The following is a 17,067-nucleotide window of genomic DNA, read 5'->3' as shown; positions in this document are numbered from 1 at the left end:
AACCGAAAAGTATATTGATGCGTCCGGCTTTGTGTTTCACTGACGCATCATCTCTTCCTAAAAGTTTTGGCTCCGAGACGCTTCGAACGACTTGCCGAAGCTTCCTCCGATGGCTTCCTCGACGCTTCCAATGGCTTGGCCGACTCTTTGAATTTGTTTGGCTCGGCTGATTTCTCTAATATAGATTTTTTTTGTTTTTTTATTCTATTAAACATAAATTTTTCCAATGTAAAAATATTACAACCTAAAGATATTAGTTAAATATAAGTTTTTAAATTTTTAGCCTATATATACTGGCCCACGTTGTCCATTAGTGTGTATGAGCATGATGACAATCGGGAGGCGTTCCACTAACATACCGGAATCAGTAGAAAACACTATCTGGGTCAATGATAAGCAACAGCATGAAAATTGGTCTCCAAATGTTCTTGAGTTTTATTATGAGGGTGATTGTTCTTCCTGTTGTTCCAACTATATTGGGAGCCAACCTCTAGATAAACACTGGTAGGGTGGCCTATTAGGTTTTTGTGGAAACGGTTTTATTCAACAAACGGTAATTGTGTAATATATTTAAGTTTTATATTTAAAAGGTTAAAATATCAAAATTTTGTACAGAGCCTGTCGGAGCATGGTGTAACTGGCTCGTGCAGTCGAAGAAAAATGAAAATCCCGGAATTGCGACTTCATCAGTTAGTTATCGCTGGACGGTGCTCCCACCTCAATTTCTCAATCTCCTTGTAGAACAACATCATGATGCTTACGGATATGTAAATGGCTCTAGCGGAATATATCCTGTGTTGTGGGATGTCGATACGGTAAAAAAAAGGGACCTAAAAATAATAGTAATTTTTTTCCCCAAACTACAATATTAATGTTAACTTAACGTTTGTCAGGTATATATACCGGTGTCAGCAGGCGAAGAAAATTGGATCCTTATTAAGATTGAAATGCCATCACTAACTATTAATGTTTATTATACAAACAATTGCGATGCAATTAATTGGGGTGATTCGTTTTGCGTCCACCAAAGAATATACCAAACTCTTATTGAATTCGAGTTGATATTCCTATGGTTTCTAGAATGTATAGGTTACTGAGAAAAATTGGACTCAGCGAGGCTGACACATTAGAATATGCTGGGGATGTTGTATGGCCTACGTGTGTTCATCACGTTCGGCGAAATTCTGGGGTTATCGTATGTATATTACTACAAAATCTGGTTGAAAACCGTTCACTGAAATGGGAAGAAGGAAACATTCATGATGCTTGTATGAGATATAGAAGATTTATGGCTGATCAACTGTATGCTGGCCGCTATGTTTAGCAAATGTTAAGAAAAATAAATAATATAATTTATGCGTGTGTTAGTGTTGGGTTGGACACGGTAGGCACGGGGGTTCGAGTCCCGCTGCCATCATTTTTTTGATGTTTTACTTTCAATTAAGTTTAACATAAAAAATTCAAATAAAAGTAAAAAATTAAATTAATGAGTCGGCGGACGCTTGGGAATTTGTCAGGCTTCGGAGGCGTCTTTCGTCAGACGGACGCGTGGCAACATATTTTTTCAAATTATTTGATTTTTATACTTTGTTATAATTTTCAGTATATAAATACCCTTGGAAATCAGATGTTTTCTTTCCAAGCAGCGTTATACAATGCATATGTTAATTTCTTTTGATAGTCTACAAATAGAAACAAAGGCGTTTACATGTTTTGAAAATGACGTTTTACTGAGCTTTATAAATGCCGGTGTTGATGAAAACCGGTAGCAGGGAAGAACTCATCTTCAAAGGACACATGAAAACCGGTGTTGATGAAAAAGGGTTAGTGAACTTCTCAGAAATGGGAAGAACTCATCTTCAAAGAACACATAGAATCACACAGTGTTATCGGTATGGTCTTCCACCTCCTGAAGAAGTCACTTACAGAGCGGGTTATTTGATGTGTAATAAAATTTAGTGCTATGATGTGTAATTTTTAGTGATATGATGTGTAATTTTACTTGTATAATAAAATTTAGTGGTATGATGTGTAATTTTTATTGTATTTAGTTTTCTTTAATTTAGAGTTGTTATGTTTTATGAATTACCATTAAAAGCAACTTACATTCTCCAAACCTAAGAACCAATTGAAATTGATATAAATAAATAATAAAAATAATTTAGATAGTGCATGTTTTATTTTACCTAATGTATGTTTTTTAGTGTGGGGTTGGACCCGGTAGTGCATGTTTTTTAAGTTTTTATGTTTACTGAATGCATGTTTTAACTTACATGACTTTAATTTTTTTTTGGAATGGATAATTTTCTTAGCATTAAAGATAATAGAAAACTAAAGGAAAATTAAAGAATTGTTATAAAACCAGATATACGTTTTCCCCATGTAACTGCCTTGGCAGTTAACACCTTGTAACCACTTGTATTAACACCTTGTAACTGCTTGTATTATATAATACTCTTGTATATTATTATTTGGTGATTGGTTTTTCCAGAAGATTCAATACAATCACTTGCAATCTAATAGATAATTCCATTTGGTTTTTATCACGTTATCAGCACGAGACTCTCCGCTGAGATTTACCGGCCATCATATCAAATCGTTTATGTAACTTGCATCGGGCAGCAGTGACGCAATCCGCAGACAATAACACATCTTGAACAAATCTTCACTCCCTCGTAATCCTGGTACACATCATCACAATCTCTCGTATATATTGATTATATGTTATCCTCCTTGATATATTACTGCGTATACATCTGCATCTCAAAAACAACAAATCACAAAATCGATTAAATGTTTTCCCTATCAATCAATCGTCAAGAACAACAAACTGAAAAAAAAAAACCACAATTAAACGAGCGATAAGACACTAAAAACGGACCTGAACACCTTTCTTCGGCGATTGTCCTCAACCGCCAATCGTTCCGGTGATGTCGTTTACATCGGCGTTTAACCGGTTAAGTTTCTTCTCGTCTCCGGTTTCGAGTCAAGTCTACAGTCGTTCGTCATCTCTGACACGTGTGAACCTTCACGGACGATGTCATCATCGGTGAATGTTTTGTTAGTTGGCGAGTAGATCTGGATCTCCGAATAGATCTATGGCGGTGTAGGGTTTAGAATTTGAAACTGTTGCCATGACTCATAAGGGAATCTGAATAAGAGATTTCATGGAGGAAGATGGGTTTCAAGAGTTTTCATTAGCAAATTGAAAATTTGCTGTCATGGTGGTTTTAGCCTTTTTAGGGTATATCTAACTTTTATTTTCCTCATTTAATAATATAAATACCAAGTGAGTTACAACTGTACCCAGTTGTATATATAATAACATATAATAATCCCATTAAAGTTGCATCAAAATAAAAATGAAAAAAAAAGGGGCTTGAAACCAACACTTACCGGTTCCAATCAAATGTGGTTTCTGCCAAGCCCACTTGTAGCCCATACTAAACTGCAATGTTGTTTTACATTAAATTTTGTTAATGCAAAATTCTAACAAATACATTATATATATGTAACGTTGTATGCGTCTACCACATCATAAATCTATACATTAAATAAGCCATATAGGTTTTATTTTTTACATCCACCACATGGGTTGATCAAGAAAAGCAATCTCACATTAAATTAAATAAACGTTCAACCATTACATAATATTTTTAAATCATTATTCTTATCATATAACAATGGCCTAACATATAGAACCCGAAGTTCTATCCATAGAGAACCTGAAGTTCTCATACAATTAATATATTTTATATTGCGGCTCAATTTAAAATCCTTGATTTTTTCATTTGTGGGTAAAACGTCGAATTTATCAAAGCTTGAATTCACCACACTTGACATCTCGGGTAACAACTACCTCCCATGGACTCTTGATGCTAAAATTCATTTGACAGCAAATAATTTGGGGGAGACAATTATTGATGGTAATCAAACTTCACCTCGATATTTTTCCGCCATCATCTTCACAAAAATCTAAAGCGGGAATATCTAACTGTTGAGGACCCTCTTTAATTATGAACAAACATCAAAGAACTTTTTGACCACCAGAAGTTGGTCTTACTCCCCAAAGCCCGCTATAAATGGCTTCATTTACGTCTACAAGATTTTAAGACTATTAATGAGTATAATTCTGCCTTCTTCCGCATTACCTCCGAGTTAAAATTATGTGGTGAAAAAAAAAATAATAATAACCGATGAAGACATGATTGAAAAAAAAAACTTTCTCAACGTTCCATGCTCAAATATGCTCCAGTCGCAGCAATATAGGGAACGCTAATTTACTAAATATTCCGAATTGATATCATGTCTTCTGGTTGTGGAGCAAAACAACAAGCTCCTACTACAAAACCATCAATCGCGACCCGCCGGTGCAAGCCCATTCCCTGAAGCGAATGTGGCTAATTCTCAAAGCGGACGAGGTAGAGGAAGAGGCCGCGACCCGAGCAGAGGTCGTGGTCATGGTCGAGGACAGGGATATGTATGGCATCGAGAGTATCAGAACACTAAAAATAGTGGTAGCGAATCAAGTAGACATAATACGGGGCGTTCTTCAAAAGAGAAAAGTAGCGGGAACCAAAACAACATTTGTTATAAATGTGGGATGTCAAATCATTGGTCCCGCACATGTCGCACCACTAAGCACCTCATTGAGGTATATCAACGCATTTGTTATAAACTCTTGAAATGTTTCATTTTACTTCTTTGAATTAACTTTTATTTATTTTTATTTCCTGAAGAAATATGTATACTAGCTCCAATAGAGCTATTATTGGTGATGAATGTCTGGTAGATAGTGGTAGTACTAACACTATTCTCAAAGATATGAAATTTTTCTCTGAGTTGTCTCTGGCAGAGACACCGATTAGTACTATATCTGGTGTCAGTAACCTTATCGAAGGCTCCGGCAGAGCACACATAATATTATCTTCGGGTACCCAACTAACTATTGATAATGCATTATATTCAAGTAAATCCAGAAGAAATTTACTTAGCTTTAAAGATATTCGAAAAAAAAAACGGTTACCATCTGAAAACAATATCTGAAAATAAAATTGAATATCTTCAAATCACTTCAAACAAAAATGGCCAAGAAACAATTGTCGAACAATTAGAAGCGTTATCCTCTGGATTATATTGTACTAATATTAATCCTATCGAATCATACATGGTGAGTAACCAAAAGCTGTTAGATAAAGACACATCATGTGCTTCATGCATCATGCTCAAAAACTTAAAAGTTTGCTACCACAAGACTTATCATGTGCATCATGCTCTCTGGGCAAACTTATAACTCGGCCCTCACAAACTAAATTGATACATGAAACCCCATCATTTTTAGAAAGAATCCAAGGGGATATTTGTGGGCCCATTCATCCTCCGTGTGGACCATTCCGCTATTTCTTGGTCTTAATTGATGCATCCTCAAGGTGGTCACACGTGAGCCTTTTAGCTACTCGAAATGTAGCATTTGCCCGACTTTTAGCTCAAATCATACAATTGAGAGCAAATTTCCCAGATAATCAAATTAAAAACATCTGGTTGGGGTCATGCTATTTTGCATGCCGCTACACTGATTAGATTGAGACCAACTGCTAATCACAAATACTCCTCATTGCAACTGGTCTCCGGACGAGAACCAAGTTTGTCCCACCTTAGAATTTTTGGTTGTGCGGTATATGTACCAATACCACCACCACAACGTATTACAGTGGGACCCCAAAGAAGACTGGGTATCTATATTGGTTTTAACTCCCCATCCATAATTCAATATTTAGAACCAATGACAGGATTTTGGTCCAAAAGTACCGTATTAATGTTGATAATCAGACCTCACATGTTTACAGCACGGTATGCTGACTGTCATTTTAATGAAACGATGTTCCCAGTCTTAGGGGGAGATAAGGACAAAGGAAGACTGGTAACACAAGAAATAATGTGGAATGCATCATCGCAATCAAATCTCGACCCCCGAAGTGGTCAATGTGAATATGAAGTCCAAAAGATCATACATTTGCAAAGAATAGCGAATGAATTACCAGATGCATTCACAGACACAAATAGAGTGACAAAGTCACATGTACCAGCATCAAATGCACCTGCTCGAATTGAAGTAATCCCAGAAGCGATTACTATACAATGAAAACGTGGGAGACCAATCGGTTCCAAAGACAAAAACCCACGGAAAGGAAAAGAGCAAAGTAAAGCAGTTGGTGAAAACTCACAAAAGATTATAAGTGAAACCCCGATAGAGGTAAATGTCCCAGAAGAGACAACTATGAATCCAGAGGAAAATGAAGTTTCAAAAGAAACACCGGTATCGAACGAAAATGAGATCTCTATTAATTATGTACAAGAAAGTACAATGTGGAACCGGAATAAAACACTTGTCGATGATATATTCGCATATGCTATAGCAACGGATGTAATCAATGAAAATAATTACATACCAAAAACTTTAGAAGAGTGCATGCAAAGAAATGATTGGCCAAGATGGCAAGAAGCCATAAACGCCGAATTAAGTTCGCTTGAAAAGCGACATGTTTTTGGACCTGTAGTCCGAACGCCCATAGACGTCAAACCAATAGGTTATAAATGGGTGTTTGCAATAAAGAGAAATGAAAAGAATGAGATTGTACGATATAAGGCTCGACTTATAGCACAAGGGTTTTCCCAAATCCCAGGAGTTGATTATGAGGAAACGTATTCCCCTGTAGTGGATGCGATAACCCTTAGGTTCCTAATCGGCCTCACAATCTCTGAAGGACTTCATATGAGACTAATGGATGTCGTCGCCGCATACTTATACGGGACACTTGAAAATGACATCTACATGAAAATCCTTAAAGGATTAAAATTACCTGAAGCATTAAAATCAACACCTCGAGATATGTGTTCTATAAAGCTCCAGAGATCTTTATATGGTCTCAAACAATCTGGTCGTATGTGGTACAATCGACTTAGTGAATATATCGAAAAGGAAGGATACAAGTCTGATATAATCAGTCCATGTGTCTTTATAAAACGATCACTCTCAAATTTCACTATAATAGCAGTCTATGTTGACGATTTCAACATCATCGGATCTCCTAAAGAGATAGAGAAAGCTGCTCAGTTGTTAAAGAAGGAATTTGAGATAAAAGATCTTGGTATGACAAAAGTATGCATCGAACTACAATTTGAGTATCTATAGAATGGCACATTTGTCCATCAATCAAACTACATCCAGAAGATGTTAGTACATTTCAATATGGATAAAGCACATCTGTTTAGCGTACCTATGGTTGTCCGACCGATAGATCCACACAAGGATCCTTATCGCCCTCAAGAAGAAAGCGAAGAAGTACTTGGTCCAGAAGTACCGTACTTAAGCGCGATCGGTGCCCTTATGTATCTCGCAAATAACACAAGACCTGACAATGCGTTTGCAGTACATGTACTAGCGAGATACAGTTCGAATCCAACACGTAGACACTGGAATGGTGTAAAACATATATTCCGGTATATTTGCGGGACACAAGACTTAGGTCTTTTCTATCAGAAAGATCAAAAGTCCCAGCTTGTTGGGTATGCTGATGCCGGATACCTATCAGATCCTCACAAAGCAAAATCTCAGACAGGTTATGTTTTCACATACGGTGGCACAACAATTTCTTGGAAGTCAACTAAGCAAACACTTACAGCAACATCATCAAATCATGCCGAACTAATAGCACTATATGATGCTTGTGGTTGAGATTAATGATTAATCACATACAAGAAGCATGCAGACTACAACAGATCAAGAAGGAGCCGACAATTATTTATGAAGACAATGTTGCTTGCAAAGCCCAGATCAGAGAAGGTTACATCAAGGGTGATCGAACAAAGCACATCTCACCAAAGTTTTTCTCAACATACGATTTGAAGAAAGAAGGGGAAATTGATGTTCGTCAGATCAAGTCAAGTGAAAATCTAGCAGACCTGTTTACAAAGTCTTTACCTAGAAGCAGTTTCGAGCAGTTATCACATAAGATCGGGCTTCGTAGGTTAAAAGACATTAGTTAAATTGAGGGGGAGCATTATACACGCTGTACTCTTTTCCTTGGCTAAGTTTTGTCCCATTGGGTTTTCTTAGCAAGGTTTTTAACGAGGCAGCATAACTGGTCCTGCAGTATCAGTTTATCATATTGGTCCTGAAGTATCGATTTAACATCACCCTGAAGAATGTTGTTAATAGTGTATAACGAACGGAATGTATATCTGAGGGGGAGTGTTATAAAACCAGATATACGTTTTCCCCATGTAACTGCCTTGGCAGTTAACACCTTGTAACCACTTGTATTAACACCTTGTAACTGCTTGTATTATATAATACTCTTGTATATTATTATTTGGTGATTGGTTTTTCCAGAAGATTCAATACAATCACTTGCAATCTAATAGATAATTCCATTTGGTTTTTATCAAGAATAACTTTAAAAGTGGAAAAACTAAAAAAAAGTAAATAATTATCGAGTCAGGCCGACGCTCCGGAATGGTCCGGCCGACGCAATGGACAGACTCGTCGGCGGATGCTTGGGAAAGTGTCACACGAACTCCTCGAGGTTGACGAGATGGCAGTACTTTTTTGCGTCAGGGAGATGCTTCGGAGGCATATTGCGTCAGACGGATGCTTGGCAACATATCTTTTTCAAATAGTTTGATTTTTATAATTTTTATAATCTTCAGTATATAAATACCCCTTGAAAGGAAAATCCAAGTAGCGTTATACAATGATTTCTTTTGGGGTTTCTTTTGCTTTTGATATTCTACAAATAGAGACAAAGGTGTTTACATGTTGTAAAAATGACGTTTTCCTGAGCTTTAGAAATGCCGGTTTCGATTGAAACCGGTACACGGCAGTTAACACGGATGTGATCACTTTAACCCTTAAAGGGTGAGAGAACTTCTCAGAAATGTGAAGAACTCATCTACAAAGGGCACCTAGAATCACACCGTGTTATCGGTATGGTCTTCCGCCTCCTTAAGGACTCACTTACAACGGGGACTGGAAGAGTGAACGTGTTGATTGCTGCTGAATAATATTTTGTTTAATTTGTTTTCTGTTGCTGTTGTTTATTTTAGAGCTACTTATGTAATAAAATTTAGTGGTATAATGTTTAATAATTTTTATTATATTTGTTGTTGTTTATTTTAGAGTTATTATGTTTTATGAATGTGAAAATGTTATGGGATGCTCCACATAAACTTATACGTGAGCCTTTTTCCCTACTATATAAATATTTAAACAAATAAAATCCATTAATAAATATTTAAACAAATAAAATATATTAATAACTAAATTTCCCTACTATAAATACAAACCAATTCAATTGTATGCTCACATAAACACTTCCACGTGAGCCGTTTACCACTTTCCAAACGCAAAGCTTTCACCAAACCTAATTAACAAACAATGGCAAATAACCCCTGGACAGCCGATGAAGATCTCGCCCTCTGCGAGTCATTTGTCGAGGCAGTATGTACTCCTCAAAGCCGTAGACAAGGAGGTTTATGGAGGAGGGCAATGCAAGATTTCACAGCACATACGGGAGCACACAACCGAACTGTGGATGCTTTGTCCTCACGATTTAGGGTGATACGTTCAGATTGTCTGCGGTTTGAGCATATCCACAACAAGGTTGAGTACCTGGGTGGTGACATCGATGAGGACGTCACCTTACAAGTCGCTCTCATCAACTATCGGCACCAGGTTGGGCGGGATTTCAAACGTGTCTCGGAGTGGGAGATCTTAAGGCTATTTTTAGTAGATTAGGTGTTTTGTATGGTATTAATGTAGTTTATGAAATAAACATTTAATTAGATGTCACCTTTTTATTTTTTTGCACAAAATTAGATGTCACCTTATTTAATTAGATGTCACCTGCTATCTTTTTGTTTTTTTTTTCAACAGCCCGAAAATTAGTATTATAAAACAGCCGAAACCAACCAAATCGGTTAGCTCGGGATCAGTACAGCAACAAAAAAAGACACGAAATTGAGTATTACAGTACATACTGCACACCCATATATCATTAAATCGGTTAGCTCGGGATCAGCCAGCAAAATTATCAAATTTTACTAAAAATAATTTTTATAACACATTGTATATAAATAAAAATAATAAAAAAATTGAGATAGTCATGCGTAATTTGACTGAATTTTTATATGATTTTTATAATTTTGTTTTGTAGAATTTCTACATATTACTAAAGTTTAAAAAAAATAAAAAAATAAACCATATTTTTTATATTGTGTGTTCTAGATTAATGTTTGCTGAAAAAATAAAAGAAAATTAAAGATTAACTTAAATTAAAAGGGAAAAACACAAAATACCCAAATAGGTATGAAGTTAATAAAAAGGACTAATTAAATACAAACACAAAGTAAATTATGGCATTTTTGGACGGGGTAAACACCGCCAAAAATACATGTTACCAGCCATGAACCTTCTGTAAGCTAAAAACTTTTGTTGAATATCGCCTGCTAGATTAATTGTAGCTTTCTACTTCTCCAGTTCATCAATCTTCCAACCCAGCCTTCAATATGATGTTAAAAAAAATTAAAATTATAAGTTTTTTTTAAGAAATAAATTTGAACAAAAAAAAACTTAATTCTTACTGTTTCGGTGAGATTACAGTTTAAACGTTTGCCCAACAAAGTTCCCCAAAAATTTTTGTCAAGTTCTACAGTCCTTGAAAAAACGGCTGAGAAACAGAGCGGAGAATCCCCATTATTATAGAATTCGACAACATCTTTAGACCAATTTGTTGTTTCGTCGTCTGGTATAGCCCATCTACCGTTGTTATGCTGGTGCAGGCTTTGCCGATTGTGTATAAACTGATCTTCATCCAGAGCGGGTTGATTTGCATTTTCGTTTAATGATGATGTCTCGCTTACATTCATCGGACGCCTCCACCTACTTAAGATCCAACTAGAAGATTTCTTAGCTGGTTGGGAACAGTATTCGTCATTAGCTAAGCTTTTCCCACGACGATCAGACATAATTTAGCTTGACACAAGAAAATCAATTAGACAGTATTTTGTGTTCTCAAATTTTTTCCAACAAAAAAATAATAGAACAAACAATTATTGGTATTGCTTTATATTATAATATTAAATTGATTTAATAACTAAGCTGACGCTTGCATTGCGTCCGCATACGCTTTCAAAATTCGAGACGTTTTGCGTCTGCCATCCTTATTGCGTCTGCCCCCTTATTGCGTCGCCCGATTATAATATTAGAGAACATTAATTAGTATATTTAATGGCGTCTGCCCCCTTATTGCGTCTGCCCCCTTATTGCGTCTTCCCCCTTATTGCGTCTGCCATCCTTTAACCTTGTGTGTCCGCCATTAAAACGTGAAGCGTCCGGCGACGTTTGCCATGCCTGCACGTGTTCACTTCCAGCGTCTGCTAGATGCACCATAGTGGACAGACCACATCTCTACTTCATTCCCTAACGCCATTGACGCTAAACCAGGAACCACCACGAGACCCGACCCGTTTCCGGTGCCAAACACTCACAAAAAAATTTGACCCGGCCCGTTTCTGGTGCCAATCACGTGGTCCCGGCCGACAACATGGACTTTTGGAATGAGGATTTCAACCAACCAGGTTACAACGGTAATGTCGGAAACAGTGTTTTCGGTAACTTGGGGCAAGACCCAGGTATCAGATTCGGAAACATTGGTGAGGTCGGAGAGAGTGGATTCGGAAACGTTGGTGGTAAAGCCGGAAACATTGACTTACAAAACGTTGCCAATGCTGGAAACTTAAACCTCAGAAACTTTCTTAATGCCGGAAACATTGATTTCCAAAACGTTGCCAACGCCGGAAACAGTGACATCGGAAACGTCAGCAACGACGCAAACACTGGCTTCGAAAACATAGTTGACGGTATCAGTCCGAATATGAATATTTTGATGCAAGACAAAACATCTAAACAGAAGAAGGTAAGTATTTCTTTCATTAGTATTTTATTTTTATTAATCATGTCTATCATTTTGATTATTGTTCAAGATTAGTATGTTTAGTCTTCAATTGTTTATTATCGAAGATTAATTTGTATTTTAACCTAAGGTTCCTAGGATTAAAGTTAGAGCCGTTTGGACGATAGTTGAGAAACTGAAGGAGAAATGTTTGCTTCTTTAGAAATCCGGTTTAGGCAAGGCTGTTTTGGGGATTACTTGAACATTAAAAACGTTATCTGCCAAAGCAATCTTTTACTAGGAGTTGCGCAACGACAGATTCAAACAGATAATCCTATTGAGGGAATATCTTATTCAATAGGTGTGCACACTTTGAAATTTACCCCAAAAGATTTTTGTCTAATAACTGGGTTTAGATTTGGACCAGTAGAAAATTTTCAATCCGAAGAATCCCCTAACTCATTCAGGAGGAGATATTTTGGAGGTTTCAAAGTGGTTAGGCAACGTCAACTAGAAGAGTTGTTTGGGTCTGATTGGACAGGGTACACAGAAGATGATTGTCTTCGCATTTATGTTATGATGATGGTTGAATCTTTTAAAGGAACCCAAGTCTACCAGGCTGTTGACGACTAATTGTTAAATCTGGTCGATAATCTTGAAGCTTGGAACCAATTTCCATGGGGTACTTATCTCTGGCCGAACACATATACAAATGTTTACAATCTAAACCAACGGTACCAGCCAGAAAACAAGGGTTTTTCCTTACCCGGCTGCGTTTGGCCATTCAAGGTACATCAACGGATTAATTTTGCAGTTTAGGATTTTTGAAAGGTTTTTTAATTAGGTATACTTATTTAATTTTGCAGTTTTGGATTTTAGAAAGTTTTCCTGAATTCAAATCTCGGGATGGATTTTATATCGCTCCAAAAAGTCCGAGATTTTTGAGTTGGGCCGCAGGAAAGAGGCTAGCATGGAATTCTATGAATCGGATTATTCAAGATTCGACAATGGTATTGTCTTTGGAATTTTTATTTACTTGGATATATTATATATTTTATGAATATTTTGTGAATGTATTGTTTTAATTAAATGCAGATTGATGAATATTTTCCAAGCTGTGATTTAGTTCCCACCAGCGAAGAGTCAGATACCATATGGTTCGGCTCGAGTTTGCAATACATAGTCAGTTTTGGTTTAATGAAACCAGCCTCAGAAAAAATGCAACCGTCTTTTGAACGACATGTGTTTGAAAATATGAAGGTAGATGGTGGAGACAATGATTGTTTAGAGGGTTTTGATGGCAAGGTTGATGGAGGCAACGATGGAGGCAATGATTGTTTTCATGGCAAGGTCGAAGGGTTTTCTTGTTCGGAAGGTCATTATAACTTGAATGCATCCACACATTCAAGAAAAAAAAGAAGTGGAAAACCGCTCGGTGGGTGTAATCTTGATGATGAAACACAAAATTTTTTGATAGAACAATTTCAAAAGCTTCTAGACGATCGGTTTGAGGAAAACTACCAGAGGTTGGCTAAGCTAGTGAAGCCGGAGGTAACACTAATCAACTTATTTCTTTATCAAACAATTATTACGTACTATATCTTATATTGTAATGTTTTTTACAGTCGACAATTTCTAAGGGAGCAGATAGAGCATCTAACGCTACTGAAAGGGTAACTTTGAATAACATAGAAATAATGTTTTCATTGGTAAAAATAATTTTTTTATTTTAGGTTGATGCGGTCTCGTGTGGTGTAAATGACAATTGTAGCGATTATCATGTGAAGACCGACAAGTTGCATCCAAGTAGTGAAAAAGTGAGTAACTTTTATATGTAAAATATCAACAAGTAAAAATTCTGAAAATGATTTATAACGAGGTATTATTTTTTGCAGCAGATAGAGGACATTGAAGTGGCCGAGACTAGAAAATCCGATAGGTTATCAAAGCCGAGCTCCTGGTTGCTCTCACCTTTCGTTGTGATGAACAAAGTGGCGGGTAGGAAAAACCGGAAAGAAGTTAAAGAAGTTCCGCCGAAAAAAAAAATAAAACAAATAAAGGAGTGGGCCGAAAAGGAGCAAGCAACAATTGAAAAAGGTGAGTCGAGGGTTCGAAAACTTGGCCTTACAATTGAGACAGAAGTTGGCCCCGACTTTTGGCTTTGTTTGCTAGGCGTACAGCGGAGCGGTTGGTTAGACGACGATGTAAGAACCAACTTTGTTACGTAAAATAACATTTATATTCTAATTTGTATTATATTAACACTCTATTGTTTTACAGCACATCTATGCTTGCATGATAGACTTGTATAACTCGAGACAGAAAACCGACCGTTGGTGTATTTTACCACCTCATTTCCAATGGTCTCTTTTTTACTCAGGGACGAATAATGTTTTTAAGTATTATTTTGATGGATCATTGGAGCCCTTAACACGAATTGACCAAGTTGACGAGGTAACAAAAAATTTAATTTTTAGTTATAAGTATTTTCTTTCGTTTATTTTTTATTCAGTTTGTCAAATATATGTAGGTTTATGTTCCGTTGAACGTACTAAACAAGCTGTTGGTGCATATGTCTGTCGACTTCGTCTTGTATCGAGTCTTGTAATAGGTTTGATAGATCAGGACACGTAATTCTAGGAAAATGGGAAACTGAGCTAAACAAGCAGCTTCACACGAACTGACCAGTTCGTGCGAAGTGGCCAGTTTGCATGAACTGGTCATGGCTGTTTCATGTGAAGTGGCTCAGCTATATATATGTGTCTTGTGTCTCGCATTTGTAAGGTTTTGGATTTCGGTAGCAAAGCTCTGCCGAAGTATCTCCAGGCTGTAAATCGTCATCAAATCAATACAAGAGATAGTTAAAGTGATTCTAGTGTGTATTCAGCTGAAATAACTCCGATACGTCTGATTCCGCCTTTCGTATTGGACGAGATCTCTTCTGAACGACTCATTTGGTCGTCACAACGATCCTATAAATGGTATCAGAGCTTAGGAGGAAGATTTCTTACCATTTCAGCTGTTTTTCATCTAAATTTCTGATTTCTATTCACTTCTACTCACACTTCTAAACTTTTTCATCAAAGTAACTGAGATTTCACGGTTAAAATGGCTTGATTTTCACATATAACACGCGAAATACCGTTTTAACAAATCCTTGAAAGAATTAGACCTAAAATCGAACTAAAACTTGATCAATTTGTCAAAAAACCTCCCGATCATGTGACATCAGCACCAATTTGTACGTGTTGGTCATCAGTTCGTGTGAAATTGGACATCACTTTGCACGGATTGAGCTTTGTAGAACCTGTTCATTTGTAAAGACCATCAGTTCGCATAAAATCAACCCTAGTTCTTACGAAATGGGTCAATTCATTTAAATAGAGTCCAAGTCGTGTGACGTCAACCTCAATTCGTACGGAGTGAGTTTAAAAGCTTCCAGTTCGCACCAAGTTGTCCAATTCGTTTGAAAGTGACCCCAGTTCGATTGAAAGGTGATCAGTTCGCTTGAAAGACTCTCAGTTCGTTTGTAATTCCCCAGTTCGCTTGAAATTGACAAGTTCACACCAAATCCAATTCGTGTGAAACATCATCAGTTCGTTTGAACATTCTGATTTTGTGAAATTTCAAAAACCAAAACATGGAAAACGAATTCTACAATGCATTTGCTAACCCGATCACTGTGACTCAGAATGCGATGTTAGAAAATGAAATGGGCACCATGCAAAAACCGCCTAAGCTCATGAATATTGAGGAGTATAGTGGATGGGAGGAACGTTTTGAAAATTGGGTTCAAGCAAATTACTTAGATGCATGGGAATGTGTTGAATATCGATATATTAGACCGGTTAATGATAACGGAGAGCATGTTGCTATTAAAGATCTAAGTGTTGAAGAGAAAAAGAAATACAAAAGTGAAAAGATGATGGTTAGTATATTGCAGCAAGCTATTAAGGAAGAAATTTTGATCTTATTACAACACAATGGAAGTGCATATTCAATATGGAAAGAACTAAAATCGAAGTTTGTTGGAAGTGAAGACATGATCAAGAACAAAAAGTCACTTTTGAAGAAAGAATTTGATTTGTTTCGTGGATTACAAACTGAAAACACCAAGCAGATTATAGAAAGATATTGCAATTTGGTGGTTAACATGAAGAGATTGAACATCAAGAAAGATAAAGAAGAATGGATTGAAAAGTTCGCCGATGCGTTGTTGCAAGATGTTTGGGGCACGTATCTTATGATGTTGAAAAATAAACATGAATTTGACAATCTAACACTGAGCACATTTATTGAACAACTCGAAGCTCAAGAGATGGACCAACGAAAGATGGCGAGAATGAAAGACTTTAACACTGAGCACATTTATTGAACAATCTAACAAAGGAGGTATTAGTGATAAGACCAACATTGCACCAAAGATTGAAATTGCTTTCAATGCAAAAAGTTCTTCTGGAAGGTGTCACGGCCCCAGCCCCGATTTGACCCGATCAGGAGCCGTTGGACAGGAATCCCGTGGTATTTAATTGATGCGACATCGAAAGATTTTAACAGGATCTTTTAAAACTTGAAATGCCCGTTTATTTTATTTAATAATTTGCGCTAAACCCTATAATTTACAATAAAGTGATTTTACTGGGAAATCCTTATTTTTACAAAACATGTTTCTTTATTTATATTGAGCCACTTCCTTAAGCTTGTAGTGCTTCACGACACTTTTCCTGGATCACAACAGATCACTTGAAACATGTTTGAAAAAGGTTTTGTCAGCGGGGAAATACTGGTGAATCATTCTTTTTGTCTAAAACTGTCACACCCCCAAAAATCCACCCGCGGAGTACTACCGCTTGGAGGCGTGACTGACCAGGATCCAACCACCAATCATACTGAACAAGCATATAAATAGTTATAAAAGTTTAACCAATACGATTGGTGTTTCAAACAAACAAGTTTAAGTTGCGAGCGGAAGCATAAGTCTCAAAAATAAAGCATAAGTTCAATCATTTCAAGTTTATCATAGTACGCAGCAATCAGTGTCCCACAACGACCCTCCTCCATGCAAGCTCCAGCTAAGTACCTATGGTCCTGCAAAGCATGTAGTAACGAGTCAACA

The 17,067-nt window shown here is 36.8% G+C and overlaps 1 protein-coding gene and 1 long non-coding RNA gene across 3 annotated transcripts; one reads left to right on the top strand and one right to left on the bottom strand.

Annotated features, from left to right (window-relative positions):
* Window positions 1–2,332: 2,332 nt before the first annotated feature.
* LOC110877022 lies at window positions 2,333–5,014 on the bottom strand. The gene is made up of 2 exons (XR_002556711.2): window positions 2,882–5,014; window positions 2,333–2,756 (listed from the first exon to the last, which is right to left on the bottom strand). It is a non-coding gene; the product is annotated as an uncharacterized LOC110877022 (long non-coding RNA).
* Window positions 5,015–12,611: 7,597 nt separating this feature from the next.
* Window positions 12,612–14,399, top strand: LOC110874030. Of its 2 annotated transcripts, none has more exons than XM_035977328.1 (6): window positions 12,612–12,740; window positions 12,818–12,961; window positions 13,047–13,502; window positions 13,577–13,624; window positions 13,685–13,768; window positions 13,850–14,399. In XM_035977328.1, exons 2-6 carry the CDS (start codon window positions 12,932–12,934, stop codon window positions 14,177–14,179), a joined length of 948 nt encoding a protein of 315 aa, XP_035833221.1. In that variant the 5' UTR covers window positions 12,612–12,740; window positions 12,818–12,931; the 3' UTR covers window positions 14,180–14,399. The 2 variants fall into 2 exon arrangements, with proteins under 2 accessions (XP_035833221.1, XP_035833220.1); XM_035977327.1 differs by having other exon boundaries at window positions 13,847–14,399.
* Window positions 14,400–17,067: the final 2,668 nt, after the last annotated feature.

The sequence above is a fragment of the Helianthus annuus genome, chromosome 9 (assembly GCF_002127325.2).
Source record: "Helianthus annuus cultivar XRQ/B chromosome 9, HanXRQr2.0-SUNRISE, whole genome shotgun sequence".
Classification (NCBI taxonomy): Eukaryota; Viridiplantae; Streptophyta; class Magnoliopsida; order Asterales; family Asteraceae; genus Helianthus; species Helianthus annuus.
The sequence above is the reverse complement of the archived record's forward strand: the minus strand, read 5'-3'. Positions and strand labels throughout refer to the sequence as shown.

Excerpts from the sequence above, each read along its gene's own strand:
- LOC110874030 (XM_035977327.1), top strand. The coding sequence starts at position 12,932 with ATGAATCGGATTATTCAAGATTCGACAATG. Across the intron at positions 12,962-13,046 it reads TTATTCAAGATTCGACAATG|ATTGATGAATATTTTCCAAG; the intron begins GTATTGTCTTTG and ends AATTAAATGCAG. Across the intron at positions 13,769-13,846 it reads TGCATCCAAGTAGTGAAAAA|CAGATAGAGGACATTGAAGT; the intron begins GTGAGTAACTTT and ends TATTTTTTGCAG.